Source organism: Misgurnus anguillicaudatus, chromosome 1, assembly GCF_027580225.2.
Source record: "Misgurnus anguillicaudatus chromosome 1, ASM2758022v2, whole genome shotgun sequence".
Classification (NCBI taxonomy): Eukaryota; Metazoa; Chordata; class Actinopteri; order Cypriniformes; family Cobitidae; genus Misgurnus; species Misgurnus anguillicaudatus.
Window position 1 is genome coordinate 30,702,274 of NC_073337.2, and position 22,336 is coordinate 30,724,609.

Here is a 22,336-nt window from a genome sequence, read left to right on the forward strand (position 1 = left end):
TTGATTTTAACAAAATACTCTTTCTCTTTTACATATTGAAGGAGCGTTGTGTTTACTGGCTGTCAAACACAATTGCAGACTAATTTAAATTGCATATCAGGTTGGATATATTTCCATATCTGAACTCTGCTCCCGTTTCGTGCAGCCAGCAAGGAAGTCAATGGCTTGGGGAAATCGCACTAGGTTACGGTTCACACTGTAAGAACACAGAGTAGCTGAGAGAAGCGTTCATGGGTCGGAGGTTTTTCTGAGGTGAAACGTTGTAAATACGTTGGATGATTTTCCCCTTGATGTTGTCAGGGCTAAACTAGCTCTACTGCTACTAAGTAGTAATTGAAATTAGATTTAGCATCTCTTTCACTGCACTCGAATGTCCATGTACATACTTTTAGGACATGGTATAGACAAATTGGTATGCAGGCTCTGTGGGCGTCTGGTTTGCTATCAACTATGAATTTCCTGGGAAAAGCTGTGAGAGGCAGGTGGACTTCACTATGAAAGCAGTTTGCTTTTAGGCAAGGATGTGGTACCATGTCCTGAGAACGTTTCCTTACCTTCAAACACGCCATTATTTCAACTATAAAAAGGTTTTACTTGACCTTTAATGTGCAGATACTCACTGTTAATGGTGGAAATTGTACATGCAGTATTTGTATTGTATGTATGGTGTGCATAAAAATTGTTCTCATTGTAAAAGCCCCCATATCTCCAAACAAAAACAAAACAACAACATTTACTGGAGTAGATTTTCATATTCTGTTGCCTTTTAATTAAATAATTGCTTTAGTTGAATAAAAGATGCAGTCGGAATCTTGTTAATAATAATCCACTCAGTGTTACCAACAATTTTTTATTGGAAAGTAGCTGAAGCCTGCTTGAAAAGTCGCTAAATGTCTCTAGATTACATCATTATGTAATAACATATCTGTGATGTCACCAGGTTGCATTTGCATTCTGGCATTGTCAGACAACAAAACAATTATAAAAAAGTGACTGAACGTGACCCATTAAAACTACTTGTTAAAGTACATGTTGTTTACCAGCAATCTTACTGAACTGTTCATCTTACTGAAGTCTATCTAGGTAAAATAATGTGCAGGTGAGCTATGTTCATGTTTATTTGTCCAAATAGTCAAAACAAATGAGGATCAAACAATACCCAGGTAAATGATTAGTGTCTCATCTCAAAAATGCTTGAATGATTTCTAAGATGGTTGTCGTTCGGACATGTCGGTTCAGTGTCGGTTCGCCTAAAACATTCCCGCCACGCCTGCGGTTGTGGATAGAAGGGATACAACAAACAAAATCTCAGCGAATGAGCACTGTTTTATCCTAATCCTTCACCCAAACCCAACTCTAAACACAACATTTCACAGGATTTAGGATTTAGGATTTATTTGTATCTCATTTAGCCAGAGCCGCTGTTTTCATACTAACCCTACCTCCAAATCTAATCCTAAACTTTGCTGTATGCCTTCTAGACAAAACCCATCAGCCCATTAGTTATTCAGAATGTGGGCACTGCTGACCGCTCAGCTGTCAATCTTCTGTGCTTCAGGTCGACACTCACAAAGTTTCACATTAAATGATAAGATATTTGTCCAAAAACAAAAGGCATGAGCACTGTGGAAATTTCCGTGACCAGCACGTGAGCGGAGCATCTTTATGTGTGTGTGTCTGATACACGGACAGCAAGTGTCCAGCAGAGGCTGCTATAAGTCTTCATTTTCTACAATTAAGTCAACCTTTATAGAACGTCCCATGCGGCAAATGTCTTTGGCATATATTGACATATTTTTGGCCAAATACATTTTGTAGAAAGCAAAGCTTAATTAAATATATATTTAAAAATATATGTAATTGTTTGAACCTTCATATAATTAACACGTATTTGTTCCCCCGAAATACATTTTGAAATATATTTCTAAATTTACAACCCAAAATTGCTGGCCAAAATATAAGTTTTGTATTAAATGTATACAAGTAGTATATTTTTGCAGTGAAAAATATATTTAATTTTAATATTTTCAAACCAGTTATGTGTACACGTTTGTAACATACATAGTTCATACTTCTTCCAATGCATATACAAATATATATACATTTTTTGCCATATGGGGTTTGACCTGCAGGTTATGCTGTCTGGATGATTCCTGAAGAGATTTTATTTCAAATGTCACAAGAAACAAGGTTTAAAATGTTGATATAATCTTTAAGCACAATACAATAAGCAAAAAACCAAATACACCCAAATACAAAACAAAGCTTATGTAATTGAGACTTATAATAGGACCAACTACAAACACTTATAGTCTCGCGTAAATGTTAAATAGTTTAATTTTTTATGCCAAAGACAACAGTTCTCTTGAATCAATATTGAAAGAATTTAGCAATTCATTTTTCACAATACCGCAGTAATATTACACACCAATATCGGAATCTCTTTTCTGGAAAGTGTGGGTGGCTCTTAAAAGAGCCTTTGGGTTCAGATTGGGTACTTTCGGCTTTACTTGGAGCTCGTGTATTTGGTGACGGCCTTTGTTCCCTCAGACACGGCGTGTTTGGCGAGTTCACCGGGCAGCAGGAGACGCACGGCGGTCTGGATCTCTCTCGAGGTGATGGTGGAGCGCTTGTTGTAGTGAGCGAGACGAGAAGACTCACCGGCGATGCGCTCAAAGATGTCGTTAACGAAAGAGTTCATGATGCCCATCGCCTTTGAAGAAATGCCGGTGTCGGGATGAACCTGCTTCAGGACTTTGTACACGTAGATGGCGTAGCTCTCCTTCCTGGACCTCTTGCGCTTCTTTCCACTCTTGGCGGCGCTCTTAGTGACGGCTTTCTTTGAACCCTTCTTGGGCGCGGGCTTTGCTGGTTCAGGCATGATGACGCTTCTTCAGAAAGATCTCAACGATGTATAGTTTGGGGTAAGAGTGCAGGGGTATTTATTCACACTAACATGCAAATTAACAGAGACCCTGGGCGCGTGCTCTGATTGGTTCCATTGATTAGCTCATAGTTTACGTGTCAGAAAAAGAGCCAATGAAAGAGGTTTTCCAGCAGTCTGATGTTTGAAAACGCCCCTCCCCCAAGAGATTCAGTTTTCTTTGTTATAATTTCCCGCTCTTTTTCTGTGGATTTACATTAACCTTTACGCGAGGAAATTATCACACACACAAACAGTTTCTTATCAGTTTGTTTGAGCACAATGCTTTTTTCAGCACGGTGCTTCAAGAACACGAATTCATAACGAAATGAAGTCCATTTTATTCTAAAAATGAACAGAGATTATCCATTTCACGTGCCCGAGATGCACATGAACCTATAGTATTCAGTGGTTATTGTTTATTTTTATTAAACAGACCATGTTTTCATTCGTTTAATTATGTGTGTGAATAAACACTATTACAGTACATAATTAAGTTTTGAACGTTCAGCTCTCTGTGTGATAATGTGGGTGGCTCTTAGAAGAGCCGTTGGGTTTTGTTTTTCCTTTAATCGTTTAAACTCCGAAACCGTACAGTGTGCGTCCCTGTCTCTTAAGCGCGTACACGACATCCATAGCGGTGACGGTCTTTCTCTTGGCGTGCTCGGTGTAGGTGACGGCGTCACGGATAACATTCTCCAGAAACACTTTCAACACACCGCGAGTCTCCTCGTAGATAAGACCGGAGATACGCTTGACACCACCACGACGAGCGAGACGACGGATGGCGGGTTTGGTGATACCCTGAATGTTATCACGCAGAACCTTACGATGACGCTTGGCGCCTCCTTTTCCGAGTCCTTTACCGCCTTTGCCTCTTCCAGACATGATGAACTAAGCGTTAACACTTCGTGTAATGACTACAGGAACGACAGTAAAAACTTTTACACTTGCCTACAGGACCTAGTAGGAACACACAGGCAAAGGCGGCGCTAGAAGCACGTCACGTGTTTACTTTACCTCGCAGACCTTCCTTCCAAAAGCTTTTGATTCATGCGACTTCCAAAAACAAACGCATAAATATATATACTATTGACATCAGTATGTGACATAAATACATGACATCAGCGATACTGCGCAGTAGAAAACATTACAGAAAATTCGAATGGTTTCCATTAAAAAAAAAAACAATAGGAACCATTAGCTTTTACCACTAAACCCACTATACTTTAGTGTTTCGCGCATATTCCATTAGAACCAATAACATTTCCAATAAAACCAATAGAATTTCTGTGATGGTGTCTATTGTTTTTTTTTAGAAGGATAATGTTACACTGGTTGAGAAAAATTTAGTTAAGTAACTTAAAGCGCATCACAGAAGTTGAGTCGTTAGATTCTGATTGATTTTAACGTATAATCTAGATGGACTTGTGTTGTATCTAGCTGATGTTGACAACTTTAAATCCTGTTGGAGCAATGCACCATACTACATCAGAAAGCAAACTGCTCAAAGCTTATCAAATTAAAGTGTAGCAACCAAGAAACGCACGCATTATTTTCAAACCTTCATATCCGTAAAAAACTACATTATCATTCAAGTTGGCTCTTTTATGGATCGAGTGGGTGGCTCTTAAAAGAGCCTTTGTGTTTAAGTGAACTTGTGTTCGCTTATTTGGTCTTGGCGGGCTTCTCGGTCTTCTTGGGCAACAGCACAGCCTGGATGTTGGGCAGCACGCCGCCCTGAGCGATGGTCACACCGCCCAGAAGTTTGTTCAGCTCCTCGTCATTGCGCACCGCCAGTTGCAGATGACGGGGAATGATGCGAGTCTTCTTGTTGTCACGAGCGGCGTTTCCGGCCAACTCCAAGATCTCAGCGGTCAGATACTCGAGCACTGCGGCCAGATAGACGGGAGCACCGGCACCGACACGCTCAGCATAGTTGCCTTTACGGAGAAGTCTGTGAACACGGCCGACGGGGAACTGCAACCCAGCTCTGGATGAGCGAGTCTTGGCCTTCGCTCTCGCCTTACCGCCGGTTTTACCTCTGCCGCTCATTTTAGATCTGATCTACACAAACACAAACTCAGACGAGAAATGTAAGTACTGCAATTGGAGCCTCTCGCATTTAAACCCGTCTGTCAGTCGCCTATTGGTTGGATTTTGTTAAACCTGTAAACCAATCAGTCAACTTCCCTCCAAACTTCAACTCCACCCCCTCAATCTGTCTTCCTCATACTACAGCTGTCGTCCCCCGCGTGTTCCTTAACGAAATAAAAATGATATGAAGTTCGATGAAGCTTCGAGAAAATTAACTGCAGACAATTCTTTGTAAATACAGGTACGCATTTATTCAAACAGATTCATCATAATAACTAATAAAAACAACTTCATTGTACTGATACTTTGACTATTACAAGAAATAAGCCACAAAGCTGAAAAAAAAAAACAATAAAACCATCACAGAAATTATATTGGTTTTATTGGGAATTGTATTGGTTCTAATGGAATATGGCCCAAAACACAGTGTAGTGGTTTAATGGTAAAAGCTAATGGTTCCTATTGGTTTTTTAATGGAAATCATTAGAATTTTCTGTAATGGTTTTATTGTTTTTTTTTTTCAGCAGGGTAGGCCTACAATACCATGAGTGGCTCTCACATTCATCTAAAGTTTAAAATACAGACTGTTTTTAACTCACATTGTTCTGCTCTTACTTTAACAGACAGGAACAATGATGAGCAATCGGCAATAATATATGGAGAAATGTCAGATCCTACACTGTCCGTAATGAAAAGTACATCCAGCCTTCAACCCACACCGACAGCACCTGACGCTGTTATAAAAGCAGGTTAGCTGTTCTTCTGATAGCAGCTGTAGGTGTTTATTTATTAGTGTTGGTACTCAGCACAACATCCAAACTGAAATAATTTTTTGCACTATGTTTGTGGGAGATTGGGCAAACCTTCTGCAAACAGATGTTATGAAACACTAAACAGTAAATCGGTGCTAAAGAAATACACTGAAATGTTTGAACTGCAGTACCTAAACTTACTCTCAAACATCATAAGAGTATATACAGTTATTTTTCTGTAATGTTTATCTTCTCACAGCATGATCGTGCTCATAGTTTTTTTTATTACAGTAAACAAGCCCACCTTGCCCTGTTAGTAACTATTCTGTCACATTTAACAAGATTTCTATATCAGTTTCTGCTAAACTAAATTTATAGCCATCTGAATAACACAGAATAAAAGTGACAAATAAATAATACTGAATAAAAAATAATATTTCAGGCAATATGAATTCTTTAAAATATTTATTTATTTTTAGCACAAATATTTCCATAGTTTCTCCACCAAACAAATCAAAGTTGTTAAAGGATTAGTAAATTTTCTAAGTCACAGGACTGGAGGAAAACGAGAAGTTGTGGTTTAAAAGTGCATATTTTTTATTTTTCTTACCAAAATAACAATCTTTTTGCTAGATAAGACCCTTATGCCTTGTTTGGGATCGTTTAGAGTCCTTTGAAACTCCATAAAAAACTGTGTTGGGGTCCATTAAAGTCCATTAAAATAAAAAAAATCCTAGAATGTTTTCCTAAAAAAAACCATCATAATTTCTTCTCGACTGAACAAGGAAAGACATCAACATTTTGGATGACATGGTGGTGAGTAAATTATCTGGATTTTTTTTTTTAAGAAAATTGACTATTCGTTTAAGTGCTTAAATACACAATATCTGCTACTATTAATTATTAACTAAACTCTTAAAATAAAGTAAACCTACCAAATATAACCTGCAATTGTTAAATATGTATATACTGAAAAAATAAAGAGTTTCGTTGCAAAACGAGATAAATCCGTTTTTGTCAAAACATGTTTATTATTATGTTATCATGTTATTATTTAGTTTTATGGTGCTACTTAGCTATATTTTTTAAGTTATGAAGGTTTAAATCAAAACAAACCAACTACAGTTGAATTGATATTAATTGGAATGCACAACCAAAAAAACAAGATTTCTGAAAAATAAAAAAAAACAGATTTATCTCGTTTTGCAACTGAACTCTTCAAATATAGATTGTTTTTTAATTAAAGTTTAGATTTGATAGCAAAAGTCAAAGTTGACCAGTTCACTGCAACACAGCCACAGTTGTACTTGATATACTGTGTATGTATTAATTATTTGAAAGGGTTAAAGGTCATAACTATATGGCAAACTTCAGAGATGTGCTAACTGTTATAAGGTTTCCTTTCCTCTGCATCACATTCACAATTCTTAACATCCAAATCATCACTTTGTTGAGATGTTGAAGTAAAATGTAAAATTTGATGAAAGCTGAAAGCACAAAGATAAAAGTGACATTTAATGAATGCATCTATATTCCTAAAAGGACTCAACTTGAATCAGTTCACTTTTTTGTTGTTTTTGTTTAGTCGGGTATAAACTGTGCAATGGTTCTCAATTTACTTTATTTTGAGTCAGGACGAATTTCTTCTTTGTGTACAAGGGGGAAACAATATGGCAACAGATTAACCTCTGACCAGCGATCAGATATGAATAGTTTTGACAGCCCTTGTGAGGATGTTGCACATGGTTAGTAGTAGTTGTCAAGTCACGCCAAAGCTCATGATCTGGTTGTTAGGGTTTTACATTGCATGCGATTCACTTTGTGAGGAGTGGTATTTACCCAAAACGATGCTGAACTCACAGCATATGCCCAGATTTATGCCAGCAAACAGTGTCAAATGTATTATACTGGAAGTCACCTGTATGTCAAATAATAATAACAAGCTTCCTTAGTTATCGTAGGGGTCTCTTACATAACCCATCACTCTCTGCTTTTTCTCCAGCACTATCTTCATTTTTCAGCTACATTTTTATTTACTATAAATTGTTGTTTGTGGAGTCGTTTAATCCTCATCTTGTGAGATCTTGAGAGATTACTGTGATGATCTTGTTCTGCAGTTGATGTTAAGCTGTGTCATTTTAGTTTAATTTGTGTTAAACTGACTGCCATTAACATTGTAATGACATTTTAACATTTGCCGGTTCATGTTGACACGTGAACATTGATTTAACATGGTTTTATTGGTTTCTTGCTATCTGGATTATCCTTTGGTGAGAAAACATTTCCATCTGGTTGCAGTCTCCATGTCAATTCTGTGTTCTCCATCCCATGATCCTCCAGTTTCTGCTTTATCTGAATAATAAAATCAATCCTAAATTACTGAATTCTGCTATTAGACAAAGAAATTATATCTGTCTAGATAAACAACACTACAAAAACAAAATGAGTAAATTGAGGTATTTTTACACGACTGTGAGACTGAAAAAAATCTCTTTTTATTTAGTTATTTTAACTTACTATTAATTATCTTGACGAGATGAGTTGTTATTTATTTAAAAAAAAATATATATGTCAATCTCATTTTATCAGTTGTAAAATCTCACCTCTAGTCAAAATAAAAAATACACTGTAAAAAATACTTTGCTGCCCTAAAATTGTTTGTTAAATCAACTTAGATTTACAAGTCATGTCAACTGAGATGAGTTGTCACAACTTATAAAATATAGTTGAGAAAAGTCAACTTAATTTTATAAGTTGTAACAACTCACATGTAGTTATAACAACTCATCTCTAGTCAAGATAAATAATAGTAAGTTGAAATGACTTGTAAGTCTGAGTTGATTCAAAAAAACATTTAAGGTAGCAATGTATTTTTTACAGTGTAGTTGAAATGACTTGTAAATTTGAGTTGATAAAAATTTAGGCAAATAAATAATTAAATTATATCTCCTATCAAGCATGCAGGATAACTGACTATTCAGTTTCTGAAAATGAGTGTATTTATTTTGCAGCATCTAAAAAGTAAGTTTTCAGTTCCAGAGTCATAAAATGTTTGAATAATAAAATTTAAATAATTTATATTCCTTTACTGTTTCTCCCAATTTAATTCAGCAGTTCATACTTTTTTTGGTTAAACAAAAATCAGTGTTCAAACAATGTGTGTGTGTGTGTGTTGAGGATGGTGCAGCATAATAATAATGGATATGACTTACCAACTGTAAGATGCTATCCAACACTGCAGGGTCATTCAGATTGTTGCCAGATTTCACCTCAACCTTCAAAATCTGTTTTTTTGACACCGCTAAAAACAACAAAAGTTAAATTAATTGTTGGCTACTGAAAATGTATAGAGAATAACAATAAACAAGTTACACAAATCTATTGATAATTTGACTTTAATGAGAATGTAGAATGCTATGGGTTGGATTAACATAAGGGCTATATGGGGGTGAAGCTCCATAGAAGGAGCAGGCCAGTGATTGGCTGAATAGGCCTATTTCACAATATTAGGAAATACTTACTTCCTGTTGCACTACTACGATTGCTTTTTAATATAATAATGGACTGACAGCTGCTTGTTTTCTCCTAAACATGAATTTACTTGCCAAAAAAAGTAGATATTGTCCATTTAGGTGTTAGTTGGAAAAGATGGAATAATGTTACACATTCTTTTTTTGGGCATTTTTTATGATCAGATATATGTTAGACAGCTGGACATTTCAAAGCAAATAATGAGACATACCTATTAATTCGTGTCTGCTCCTGTTTATTGCAATGCTAGTCTTAGTTCAAAGTGAGCACATTTGGAGAAATATTTACACATTTTACTTCTTATATCTTTAGACTGAATAATTATTTTCTTTCCAATTCCAAAGTATGCGATCTGATGATCTTAACCCGGTGTGTGGCTTTGTTTTATTCCTCGATTGCTTGCATGCATTGCTTTACTTACTTGTGTGTTGCCTTTAAATGCACATTTGATTTGCTTGTGTCCAGTTTTTGTACTATTTACATCAAAATTACATAATATAAGAAGGGTCATTATAATTCATTATATAGCTGTAAAATATATAAATGTCTTGGCATCACTTTCTTTAGCTCACATAACACTCTACCTTAAAGGATAATTCCGGTATTTAACACTTTGAGTCTCATTTCTGGTTTGTTTTGGATGAACTACAGTGATGGACACAGAAATTTTGACAATTGGTCGTGTCTTGACTTTTCGACTCATTTAGAAGCGTCTCTTGACTGCTTCAGAATGGAAGTCAATGGACATGCACAAACATGTCATTAAAACAACACTTAACATTCATTTTCAAAACTGTACTACTCACCGAGTGGTTCGTGGTGTTCGTTGATGATTAAAAACAAATATATTGGCGCAATGTATGATGTCAATCCGTGTTATTTGCTATAGTGGAACTATTTTTTTTCAGATACCTCACAACCGCGTATATACTTCCGCTCTATATTTGAGTCTGAAGCATGAATGAACATAGTCCAACAAACTGTAATAAAACGGTAGCATACTTTCAAAATCAAGTTTATTTATAACACTTACACCATCCAATATGTTTTTTTCATCAGCAGAACAATAAAGAAGATATTTTGCAGAAACCCCAGTGCTCCGTCATGCAAGTCAACAGATCCGCACACTTTAAGAGCTAAACATATATATCCAATACAACAGTAATCCCCCATAACTCTGTGTGACATATTGACGTCTTGTGAAGCAAATCAATCAGTTTTTACAAGAAACTGAACGTTATTTACAACGTTATTAGCGTGAATGTCAAAGCAGGAAGCGTATTTTCCGTTTGAGGCGATCTCTTCCACTGGTGTGCGTTTGGTGGCTGTTGGCTATGGATGTTGGTCTCTCTGCGCCACCTATAGAGCGGGAGCGTGAAGCGCACTTCCTGCTTGGCAAAAGCTCTGCATTAACGCTGTAATATATATATATATATTCGAATCTCAAATCTGAAATTCGAATGTCAACCCACGGAACGAATATTCTGGTCCAGCCCTACAAATATGGGAAAAATTTATTCTGAGAGAAACCGAGCGAAAAACTACAACCACATGTAAACAGTCCCTTTTCTGTTTCCCGGCGGCGGAGTGATATATCAGCGAGCAATAAGTCTTCCAGAGAAGTCAATGGAATTTTACAAAATACCAAATAAAACACGACAGAAACTGTATTTCGCTACACAACTTGTTTTTAATCATCAACGAACACCACGAACCACTCGGTGAGCAGCACAGCCCCGAAAATGACCGTCAAGCGCCGTTCCAACGACGCGTTTGCGCATGGCCACCGACCTCCACTCTGAAGCAGTCAAGAGACGCCTCTAAACGAGTCAAAAACTCAAGACACGACCCATTGTCAAAATTTCTGTGTCCATCACTGTAGTTCATCCAAAACAAATCAGAAATGAGACTCAAAGTGTTAAATACCGGAATTATCCTTTAAAATAACTGCATTTACTGTAGGTACACTATGATTAAAAATGTTCCGACTGCGCTTGCATGCACAACAGCGAACCTCTACCTCAGGTAAAAACAAAACTAGACAGAGAAATAAATCTTATTTTTTATTTAGCAACAGTTTAAATAAATTTACTGCGTTCTGTACATAACAAACACGTCTTACCACCTGGTGATCGGTACACCATCTGTAGTGATTTAAGTTGCTCCACATAAAATTTAAAAAGCAAAGTAACTTACGCAATATAATAAGACATCAGGCTATTGATGTATGCAGACTTCATTCTCCGTTAAGTGCTTAGCAATTATAATAAATGCTGTTTACTCTTCTCTTTAAATGCGCTAAATCCAGTGCTGGAAAGCAAATCAAATGTGCATTTAAATGCAACACAAGCAAGTAAAGCAATGCATGCAAGCAACTAAGGAATAAAACAAAGCCACACACCGCGTTAAGATCATCAGATCGCATACTTTGGAATTGGAATTAGAAAATAAAAAATTATTCAGTCTAAAGAAATAAGAAGTAAAATGTGTAAATATTTCTCCAAATGTGCACACTTTGGATTTGTCATTATAATAAACGGTAGCAGATGCAAATTAATAGTTAATGTCTCGTTCTTTTATTTGAAATGTTCAGCTGTCTAACATATATCTGATAATAAAAAATGCTAAAAAAGAATTTGTAACTTACTCCATCCTTTCCAATAACACCTAAACGGACAATATCTGCTATTGTTATTTTTGACAAAAAAAAAATAATGTTTGGGAAAAAACAAGCAGCTTTCTGTCCATTATTATATTAATAAGTGGCAATCATAGTAGTGCAACAGGAAGTAAGGATTCCCTACTTCTGGTCAAATTCGCTGATTCGTTGCCTGGCTGCCTCATGAGGCAATGACTATGGAAGGATGAGTTCAGGGAAACACATCCGGACAGCCTTCATAGGCAGCATGATGAAGTTCAGTTTGAAATATAAAGTGTCTTTGTGAGGTTTATGAACTGAAAATAGAACTTAAAACTAAATTGGTGCTCCAGCCACTTTCTTGGTCGTCATTTTTTTTCGAACTTGACCAGGTTCGACCAAGCATGTTCCTCGCACACACAAACACGCATAGAATTGTGAAACATAACGATTAAGTTAGCTTCTGCTGTTTAACAGTCAGTGATCCCAATTTACTTCATTCAATCTGTTTAATTTCATCTTCTTAATTGACTTTGTCTGTGGGATGTCCTTAACTAGACTCTCAATCATCTCGTGTTCAGTGTGAAAGGACCATTTGTCAATTAGGCTGGTTATACTTGATATTAAGAAGGTTTTCTTTGATCTGATCAAAAGTTGACAAGAGAGACACATTCCCATTACAGCAGGTATTTAAATCTATTCAATTCAATTCAATTTTATTTATATAGCGCTTTTCACAAATGTTAATTGTTGCAAAGCAGCTTTACATGAGTAGATGTAAAGGAGAACACAGAAAATCAATAGATAGTATAAGCAGTAGAACATAGCGGCTATGGTTAAACCGTACAAGCAAGCGTAATAATAGTCTTACATATACAGTCAAGTGATAAGCTAAGCCAAAGTTGGCTGACTCTCCCTGGGACTAAAAACCCCCTAGGAAAAAAACCCGGTGGGAAAAATCCTAGAAGGACAAAAACCCTTGGGAGAGATTAATATGTGTATATATATATATATATATATATATATATATATATATATATATATATATATATATATATATATATATATATATATATATATATATATATATATATATATATATATATATATGTACATATATATAGATAGATATAGATATGGTAGGGATAGAAAGCGGGTAAGCGGATTAAACTGGTTCAGCCGGTGGTCGTTGGTCGAGCATCGGCTAGGCAATGTCTATCTCTTTTGTCCACTTTGGTCTGTGGGTGAGTCCCTCTGCTTTCATTTAAACGCGACTGGGAGAAATGACGGGTTTAAATTGACGGAAACCAGTATTATGTCCGCCAATTTATATGTAAGAGATTTCTCAGATATTTCAAAGCAATAATAAAATAAGCTGACGCAACTTTCACACACTCACAAAATGAAACTAATGAAAGACGAGGAGAGCAGCCGCTTTAGTTTTATCAATAAAAGCTATAATCAATCAAAGATAGCGCTGGCACTGTGTGCTCAGTACATCACATTAGATAAATGGGTAAAGTATAGGGGGTCTCTTGTGGCTGTTCAAACACATTTGACCAGTGGATGAACACAAAACGTTTTACACCTCGTTTACACCTGTTTACCGTCGTTCACTTGTGATCAGATCGACAAAAACACATCTTAATTCAAGGTGTAATCAGCCCCTTTGTTTTATTTCGCTTTATCTGTTGTGAGGGCATTTACTTGAGTATAATTAAAGTGATTCTAACAAGGGAACCAAGTTTTTTCAGTATCTTCAGCAGTGCAGTATTTTTCTTTTCAAATCTATTATTAATAATGACAGCCATCGATTATTTTTTTATTTATTTCTGCAACATTATGTAATCAAGAGTTGAGTTTAAAAAGAATAAAGTCTGAGACGAATCTTTCTTTCTTTGTGTTGTTACACGTAGTTTTGAATGTCATTAACATATATTATAAAAACCTAAACTTACTATCCATGCAGATGAAAGGAAAGGTTGTTGCACAAAGTTCATCTACTAATAGACCCCTGGCATCTGCAGCACCACAAGGTTCGTTCTCCCCGCCACTGTTAGGGTCTCCAGGTTCCCAGTTAATGGAGGATGTGGAGACATTTGATCCATCTGACCACTTCCACGAGTCCCTAAACAGACCAATCCATACTTCAGCGATCAAACGTGTTATCATCATTGTTGTCAGCAGGTCACTCTCAGCTTGAGTCCGTATGGTTGCCAGGTCTGTGTACTGTTGTCTGCAGTAGATCTGAGCTTCAGGCCAGGTCTTCATTTTGTTGATTAAAACAAACCTGTTTGATCCTGTTTGAGTTTCTATAAAAAGATGAAAAAGAATTACATTACATTTTTACACTGTGTAACTTTTATTATGTAGATACATCGCTCCCAAGGTCTGATTAGGATTAGTATTGTGTGAATTCTTAGATGATTGCTAGTCTGGACCAGTCGTATGTACTCAGATTCTTTTAATATATTGTTGTTGGAACATAACTAAGGTACTATATAATTGAATGTACATAACATTTCTTTCTGCATTATCATTGTGGCTATTATTGTGCTCCACCTTGTATGTGTTTTAGCGCAGGTAGTGTGGTTGGCTGTGAGTGACACGCCCTAATCCCACCCCCAACATTGATTGACAGTTTTATGTTCAGGCATTGGAAACGCAAATAAAAAGGGAATTGCAATTTTAATTGAGTTTTGGCATGCTCCGTACGCAACACCAGAGGTAGTGAAATTGCAAATGGTGAATTTCTATTGAGATTAAAATATTGCAGGGTAGTAACTCGAAAAACACAGGAAATTTTTTGTGGCTGCATCTGAAATCTCATACTGTGACACTAGGTACTCAATTAGTTGAATTACCTACTCATGAAGCGTTAAAACAGTAGGTTGTAAATTGTATGAATAAATTTGACGTAAGTTGTCATAACAACAAGTTAGTCGTTAAATTGAACGCAATTTAAATACAAGGCACAGTTGTTTAATATATGTATTTGCATGTGAATAGAGCTGCTTTACCACTTTCAGGCTTTTTTGAATAAAACAACACCCCTCAGTCTTCTTCGTTGGATAACTCCTCTCCTAGGGGATCATGGGATAGCAAAGTGTCCATTGAATGAACACTTCGGGACTTACCAAAAGTAGTAGGTCTTCCGGCTACTTTTTAGCCTACTGTTTTTTGGAATACTATGAATTTGGACGTACTACTCGCCTACTACTTTCCGCATATTATATATTATGCAAGTAGGCAGTTCTGGATGCAGCCTTTGTCTTTAAAGCATAACTAATGCTGCGTTCCAGGCAACCGGTAACCCGTAACTTACGAGTTCAAAACCACGACTCACGACTCTAAACTGGGAGTACATCGATCTAGTATGAGTTCACGGGTGGGAAGTCACGGGTTTGACTGCCGTTCCAGTGCACTTTCACCGGTAGAAGGTTGTAAAAACACGAGTTACAGGCTGCCTGGAACGCATAGGGTCGTGAGTCGTGGTTTTGAAGTCGTAACTCACGGGTTTAAAAGCCTGCCTGGAACGCAGCATTAACCCCTGTTCAGAGCCTGACTCCACCCACTGGCAATATTTGAAAAATGCAAGAAAAGTGGGCAGTTCCCACCGGAGATAGAGGGGAAGAACTAAGTGTGTGGTGAGATCGTAACAAGGACGTGGTGACCTTGAACGTGGTTACGTCACGAGGCATTTTTTGGACCCAACATTCAATACGAGAATTCAACTGCAGTAGCCACCGTTCAACCTGAAGAGGGCAGCACTCAGACGTTTTTACACCATATATTGTAGTATTGAAACAATTTATATCCAAATGTCAAAAAAGCACTACTAAAGCCCCGTTCTTACAGATCATTAAAGGCGCTCTAAGCGAATCTGTGAGATGTCACTTTTTGTTGATGTTTGAACTGTTTTCAAACAAACGGAGCGTAGCTAACTCCTCCCCCTTCCTTCCGTGCTTTTCAAAAACGATGAGAAAAAAGATGGGAATAGTAAATAAAATGATATTGGACATAAGTTATAACAATGAATGAAATGTAACAGTCGTGGTGTGTGTAACTAAGCAACCACGTTTTCGTTCAAATTGCATGACGTCATCGAAGTATGTCCCAGAACGTGCATACTCTTTTGCTACACACTCAAAAGTATGTATGTTTTCCTCACAAAAACAGTACATACTTTTAGGTCGTAGTATAAGTAGGCGAATTGGGACTCAGCACATGTTATGGTTTCTGCTATTCTCCACCAGGTGGCTCTTCTGCAAGTTATAAAAACACGGAAGTATCGCCCTAGGCCAGTGCTTCCCAATCCTGGACCTTAAGCACCTCCTCCCAAAAAGTTTTAGATGTCTCCATCTTTAACACACCTGCTTTAACTCATCAGCTTGTTAGGGAGACATGATTACCATTTTGGAAGGAGGCTGATAAGTTGAATCAGATGTTTTAAAGCAACACTATTTAGTTTCCATGTAAAAATGACCTACAGCTCCCCCATGTGGTTGAAAAGCGCAACAGTGCCTTGTATCAGACACTCTTATGCTGGCAGGGGGAGGGGCGGGGCTGTGTTTCCTACCCTCCACCACCACTTTCAGAGTGTGCTTGTAGCAGCTAAGAGGCTGCTCAGGTTACAGCAACAGTACAATTTGTCCAGTTAAAAGTTGTTCTATCACTGAAATAATTTTAGAGACATTATTTAAAGGTAAAAAAACGACATAGTGTTGCTTTAAATAAGGTGACATTTAAAACTTTTTGGGAGGGGGTGCTCAAGGACCAGGATTGGGAAGAACTGCCCTAGGCCAAACAGCTGTATGTCCTGTAAGTTTTGATGATCGCTCTGCATCTGATCTCTGCCAAAAGTCCTTCACAGGATCGTTTAGGTTACTCGCATAACCCCGGGGAAATACGTCAAGAGCTTTAGTAGCGTGGAGGGCCAAGTCAGTCGCGCTGCGCAAGTCTTTAAAGGTTGACGGGTCCAGGCCTGCCTCGTCCATATCACGGAGGAGTTTTGCCTTGTATACTTGCAGCACCACCATCGTGTGGAGAGCGGATGCAGCGTGGCCGTCGGCGGCGTAAGATTTCTGCAGTGCTCAGATCGACGGCGAGTAAGGGCTTCTTCTTCGGAGCAGCGAGAAGGTTCGCGCTGAAGGAGAAAAGTAATGAGCTCTTGACGTATTTCCCCGGGCTTATATAGGGACGTGTGCCACGCCCCACGCGGGCTCAAACGTCATTGGTCTGTATTTTCTACAGACGTTAACCAATAGGCTTCAATCGCGGAGTAAACAGGAGTCCCCCCCATAGCGTCAGCAAAATGACGCAATCCGAAGTCTTAAAAAAGTGAAGCCTCTGGCTCTTTGATCGCCCCCTGGTGGCTGGCTGCAGTACAAGTTATAAACTCCGCCCTCTCCATTCAAACGAATGGGACTCTGCTCTAAATTAAAAAAATATTTACACTTCCAATAAAAGTTTCCGAAAGATGGTTTTTGTCCTTTCAGGTAGTTGTTATCACGCTGATATATGTTCAATTGTTCATTTTTGTGATAAGTTACGTTTTAGCTAGTAATTTGATGCTATAGAAACGGGGTGTGTCGTTATGATTGGCGTGGTTGAATTGGGCATGCGAGCGTTTGGGCGGAAGTTTTATACCCCGGCTGCGCCTCTGGCTCCACGGACGATTCCTTCTGCGCATGCCTTGGCTCCAAACTGAAGTTTTTTACATAACATGGCGGTGACCATGATCTGACATTTTTGGCTTCAATTCATTACAATGGAGGCAGGCGACATTGCGTTGTCCATTTTTTTTTACGGTCTATGTTTGATTGTATGTTTACATATTTTTTAATAGTCAAGGTACCCTTTAAATAACTTCAATAATTCACTTCACATGAACTGACTTTGTATAAACTGTTATAAAGGATTTGTTTATTCAACTTGAATCAATCTTGGTTAACCTAATAATTGGGGGTGTAACGATTAACCGTGCAAATGCGCGTTTTCTCAATGAATGAATTTGAATGAATTACTGTGAAATCCAGGCACATCCAAACGCCAGGGGGCGCTCCTGTTCAGAAACTCCCTTTGTGCCACAGAAGAAGTATCATTACAAACGCTATTCCAGGAAATGTCTACAGGAATATTTATATCAATGTTCTTCTAATTGTTTCAGGTATTTTCATGATAATAAAGAATATTTTAAATGATTTGGTTTAACGAGTGTTGCTTTTTAAAATGCATGTTATAAACGACTCCAACTCGTTATGATTTTAGATTGATAAGGACTTCCTACTGACCAAATGCCGTAGTATACGCACAAGCTGTGCATTAAACAAAGAATCGCAGCCTTGCGATTCAGAATCGATTTCAGACAGGCATTTTTAATGGGACACACGGTTGAATCGTTACATCCCTACTAATAATGCAACTGCGACAAGAGATTTCTCTCCTTTATAAAGTTTAGCCTGATCAATATACAAAATATTTTATTCATTTGTGTTTAATAAATGCATACACTACTCAGAATATTTACATTATTGGGTTGTGTTTGTAACATTTCTTACCATTGAAGCAAATAAAGGGAAATAGCGTCATGCATTGCCTATCTTGCCATGCCAAAAGACTTGATAACATAACGCATTGCTGTTTTCCATCCAGATTGTTAGGTTCTCCAATAAACCAGTAAGAGTATGTAACGTTCTCATCTTGATAAGACCACCGCCAGCTATTAATGTCATTGTACAGTCCAGTCCAGGCAAGTGAACTCATTTTATTGTATTGTACTATTTCTTGTAGACGTGTCCAGTTTTCATTGCTTTGAACAGTGGCCAGATCAATGTGATTCTGTCTGCAGTAAGCTTGTGCATCATACCAGGACTTCATCTTCTGGATCATAATATACCCATAATGACATGAGATGGTCTGGGTGAACAGACAAAGTCCTGTGGAGAGGAAAGATAGAAAGAAACCGAGATGTGTTGAATTGAGGACCAGCTTTAATGTTTATACACTTCCATCTAGAGTTCGTACAACAACACAGCATCATGAACTGATTACAGCCTGAAGACATTAAAGGCGGAGTCCATGATGTTTGAAAGCCAATGTTGATATTTGAAATCACCTAAACAAACACGCCCCTACCCCAATAGAATCTGGACCTTCTGTTGATAGACCCGCCCCACACATACGCAACCCTGCATTTGATTTGATTTGATTGGCTATAAGTGTGTTTTGGTAGTCGGCCTGTCTCCTTTTCCAACGCGTTTTTCAAACATCGTGGACTCCGCCTTTAAACGAGCAGTACAAATCCCGTTTGCATATTTTGCTTTTTTGCCACTGTTTGATACCATGGCCGTAACCACGTCTTGAACATTGGGGAGATCAACAGTAAAGATTACTTGCCCATGCTTTGCAAATAAAACAAATCCTTTTCAGTTTACCGCGATAAAAATACAGTTTTTTAATGTGCCATTGAGAAATTTGCCATCCATTCATAATTCCTGAGTTTGACCTCACAAAGTGTCTGTAAACACCGCCATCACTAGAGACACACACACACACGCACATGCACACATGTTTTCTGGTTTCCATGTTTTATGGGGACATTCCATAGACGTAATGCATTTAATACTGTACAAACTATATATATTATATTCCCCTAACCTACCCAATTCCCTAACCCCAACCATCACAGAAACCTTTCTTCTACTTCACATTTTCAAGATACATCATTCTGTTTGATTTATAAGCTTGTTTCCTCATGGGGACATCAAAATGTCCCCACAAGGTCACAAAAACACTGGTATTCCTATCTTTGTGGGGACAATTGGTGATAATTACCAGGTACACACACACACACACACACACACACACACACACACCTGGCATAACCCAGTGCAATCCATTTTGTATATAGAAAACACAAATCAGCTAGACAATAAGAACCATCCAGTGATGTTTGCCTTTAGAAATGGATATATAATGTTATTTTAATGGTAAAAAAAGAGCAAACCGATTGAGAAAGAGAGAGACAGATAAGATATGATGAATAAAGTTAATTTAGCAGTTTAATAATCATGATAAAGGTTATTAGCACCTAAAATAAACATCATTACATTATTTACTTACACTTATGTTGCTTTAAAAACATAAGTTTTTAATGTTCCTATCAAGTACTTAAGGAGTCCTGTATGATATATTTCATATTTGTCATATTTAGAATCAGTACAGGTTGATGTTAGTTTTTGAATTGGGCTATGCCTGCTACAGTAAACTTTTACATATAGTATACATACATTTTTACGTAATAATAAATACATAATGGTAATGAATAACTTTTATACCTTTATAGCTGTTTAAGAGTTTTGGTCATCATTACTACAACGGTGTAATTGTTTTATTTTTGACTTAAGATGAAATTTAATATATTAGTACAGTAATATTATAATACTGGTCCTAAGGGCTAAGCCCCACAAGAATGAAATCCTAGAACCGTGCCTGGAGACCAAAACATTCAAGATTCAGGTCTATATATATTTATATTAAAAATACCTACATTCCTTATTATTGGGGGGGAAAAGGGGGAACTTGGGGGAAATGGTGTTTATTTTCACCTATGAAGTGCTGCCCTTTGTTGCAGAAGTATCGTAACCAAATATAGATTAATATAATAGTGCCTATATGTTTAAATTTATTAAAAATAATGAATATTATATTTTCTTTTTGTGTGCATTCTTACACTTTTACTTATATTAGTTTATTTATATACATCTTCAAATAAAACAATGTTAAATATCATGAGACACAATATAGTCAAATAACACAAACCTTTCAACCAGCATTAATCTAACAACACTGACCTAAGAACAGCAGCAGATGAATCAAACTTTCCATGATATAATCGATCTGAAACAGTGAAGACAACATCATGACAAACACATATGAACACAATGACTGAGCTTACACAAGTCAATAATAACAAGAAAATCTTCATGTTTACCTGAATCAACAGTCACGACTGAACATCAAGCGGTCTTTGTTTCTTCAGTCTCAACATATTGACTTTTATTTCCTATACGACTTTATGCAAAACATGTTTCAGTCTGGAGATACGGAGACAATTCAGATTTTGTTAGCAATGAGGCTTTGCATTCAAATAACAGCTTTTAAATCCAGAAAGCACAAATACACATCTAAAGATTTCTGTTAAAGATTAAAGACACAAATACTGGAATTCATATCATTCACCCCTTTACTTGCGTGAATTGGATTTGTAAAAATTCTTAAAAAAAGAAAACAATTTTAGGGGGAGCGGCTTCATTTAGTTATTTCTAAAGTGCAAAAATGACTATCTTACCTACTATTTTTGTCTTTTTTTTCCGTATTTAAAAATTTTTAAATCAAAATGTATTTTCTTGATGAGCAAAATGACCTAAGAAAACAATACAATTTAAGTGAATATGTGTTTAAAACGTGTTTCTTGAATTATAAAAGTTCAAGATCGGTTCTTACCACATTGTCACATTTCTTTGCTTGTTTAAAAATCAGTTAAATGTTATGTTATTTATTTATTTTTTTGCATTATATAATTTCCATCAAATCATGTATTTTTTATGGTAAATGTTACTGTTAAGTATAAAAACACAATGCTAAAGACCTTTTATTTCTTTCCTTTTATATAATATTAGCATCATGACTCTTACACGTTTACAGACACAGGTGCAACAGATTTTCATCTCAGGCAAATTCTCAATGTAAATTAAACGAATTACACCCACCGGGAAATAAACAATCCTTCGCTTAAGTTCAAAAGAAAAAAACACTTTTGTTCCTTTCACAGCGTGCATCCCAATTTGAAAGCTGGATCCTTCGAAGGATGCAGCCTTTGATATCCACGAAGCGAACTGAAATGAGACATTCTAGCCTACGGAGAGAGTTGTGTCACCAGGCTTTTAAATGAGTCAAGTGATCATACTCATGCCATATTCCCTTTAAAGATCCGAGCTTTTGATGTATAAACCTTTGAGGGAATTGTGTCTCAAGGCTGATTAAAACATGGCTAGAGCAATGAAAACAATAATTTTCTCTTTATCTGGAGCATTTGTTGTTCTCGGCTGTGCCCCCAAGCAATGATTGGAAACACATTTCATTTCCTTGCTCTTTACACAGATGGCCAGCATATCATTTAAGTCTAGGGTAGTAGTAGCCTACTGGTTAGAGAGTTGGGCTTGTAACCCGAGAGTTGCCGGTTCGGTGTCGTTGAGTTAGGAACCAATTGCATCAGTTTTACGGTCATCAATAGTTTTAGTAGAATGAAATGTCCCATATGTTGAAACAGTAATAACTTCCTCACTCATTCTTGCATATCTCATGAGTTGTGGACATAATACAGTATATCCA

General features: G+C 37.0%; 4 protein-coding genes and 1 long non-coding RNA gene across 5 annotated transcripts; 1 reads left to right on the forward strand and 4 right to left on the reverse strand.

Moving 5' to 3' along the window:
• Positions 1 to 2,459: 2,459 nt before the first annotated feature.
• On the reverse strand, positions 2,460 to 2,900 carry LOC129431952 (histone H2B-like). The gene has a single exon (XM_055190075.2). The coding sequence runs from the start codon at positions 2,879 to 2,881 to the stop codon at positions 2,507 to 2,509; it is 375 nt and encodes a 124-aa protein (XP_055046050.1). The 5' UTR covers positions 2,882 to 2,900; the 3' UTR covers positions 2,460 to 2,506.
• A 554-nt stretch (positions 2,901 to 3,454) lies between these two features.
• LOC129431964 (histone H4) lies at positions 3,455 to 3,940 on the reverse strand. The gene has a single exon (XM_055190086.2). It carries the CDS (start codon positions 3,809 to 3,811, stop codon positions 3,500 to 3,502), a length of 312 nt encoding a protein of 103 aa, XP_055046061.2. The 5' UTR covers positions 3,812 to 3,940; the 3' UTR covers positions 3,455 to 3,499.
• A 605-nt stretch (positions 3,941 to 4,545) lies between these two features.
• On the reverse strand, positions 4,546 to 5,005 carry LOC129431934 (histone H2A-like). Its single transcript, XM_055190056.2, has one exon. It carries the CDS (start codon positions 4,976 to 4,978, stop codon positions 4,592 to 4,594), a length of 387 nt encoding a protein of 128 aa, XP_055046031.1. The 5' UTR covers positions 4,979 to 5,005; the 3' UTR covers positions 4,546 to 4,591.
• Positions 5,006 to 5,137: 132 nt separating this feature from the next.
• LOC129431980 (uncharacterized) lies at positions 5,138 to 18,866 on the forward strand. The gene is made up of 3 exons (XR_008639958.2): positions 5,138 to 5,261; positions 5,644 to 5,769; positions 18,734 to 18,866. It is a non-coding gene; the product is annotated as an uncharacterized lncRNA (long non-coding RNA).
• On the reverse strand, positions 6,336 to 21,054 carry LOC129431899 (putative C-type lectin domain family 20 member A). Its single transcript, XM_055190023.2, has 6 exons — positions 20,937 to 21,054; positions 20,797 to 20,842; positions 18,502 to 18,879; positions 13,900 to 14,253; positions 8,985 to 9,073; positions 6,336 to 8,124 (listed from the first exon to the last, which is right to left on the reverse strand). Exons 2-6 carry the CDS (start codon positions 20,828 to 20,830, stop codon positions 7,999 to 8,001), a joined length of 981 nt encoding a protein of 326 aa, XP_055045998.2. The 5' UTR covers positions 20,831 to 20,842; positions 20,937 to 21,054; the 3' UTR covers positions 6,336 to 7,998.
• Positions 21,055 to 22,336: the final 1,282 nt, after the last annotated feature.

Excerpts from the sequence above, each read along its gene's own strand:
- LOC129431952 (XM_055190075.2), bottom strand. The coding sequence starts at position 2,881 with ATGCCTGAACCAGCAAAGCCCGCGCCCAAGAAGGGTTCAAAGAAAGCC.
- LOC129431964 (XM_055190086.2), bottom strand. The coding sequence starts at position 3,811 with ATGTCTGGAAGAGGCAAAGGCGGTAAAGGACTCGGAAAAGGAGGCGCC.
- LOC129431934 (XM_055190056.2), bottom strand. The coding sequence starts at position 4,978 with ATGAGCGGCAGAGGTAAAACCGGCGGTAAGGCGAGAGCGAAGGCCAAG.
- LOC129431899 (XM_055190023.2), bottom strand. The coding sequence starts at position 20,830 with ATGGAAAGTTTGATTCATCTGCTGCTGTTCTTAG. Across the intron at positions 18,880-20,796 it reads TCATCTGCTGCTGTTCTTAG|GACTTTGTCTGTTCACCCAG; the intron begins GTCAGTGTTGTT and ends TCCTCTCCACAG. Across the intron at positions 8,125-8,984 it reads TGGATAGCATCTTACAGTTG|ATAAAGCAGAAACTGGAGGA; the intron begins GTAAGTCATATC and ends TTTATTATTCAG.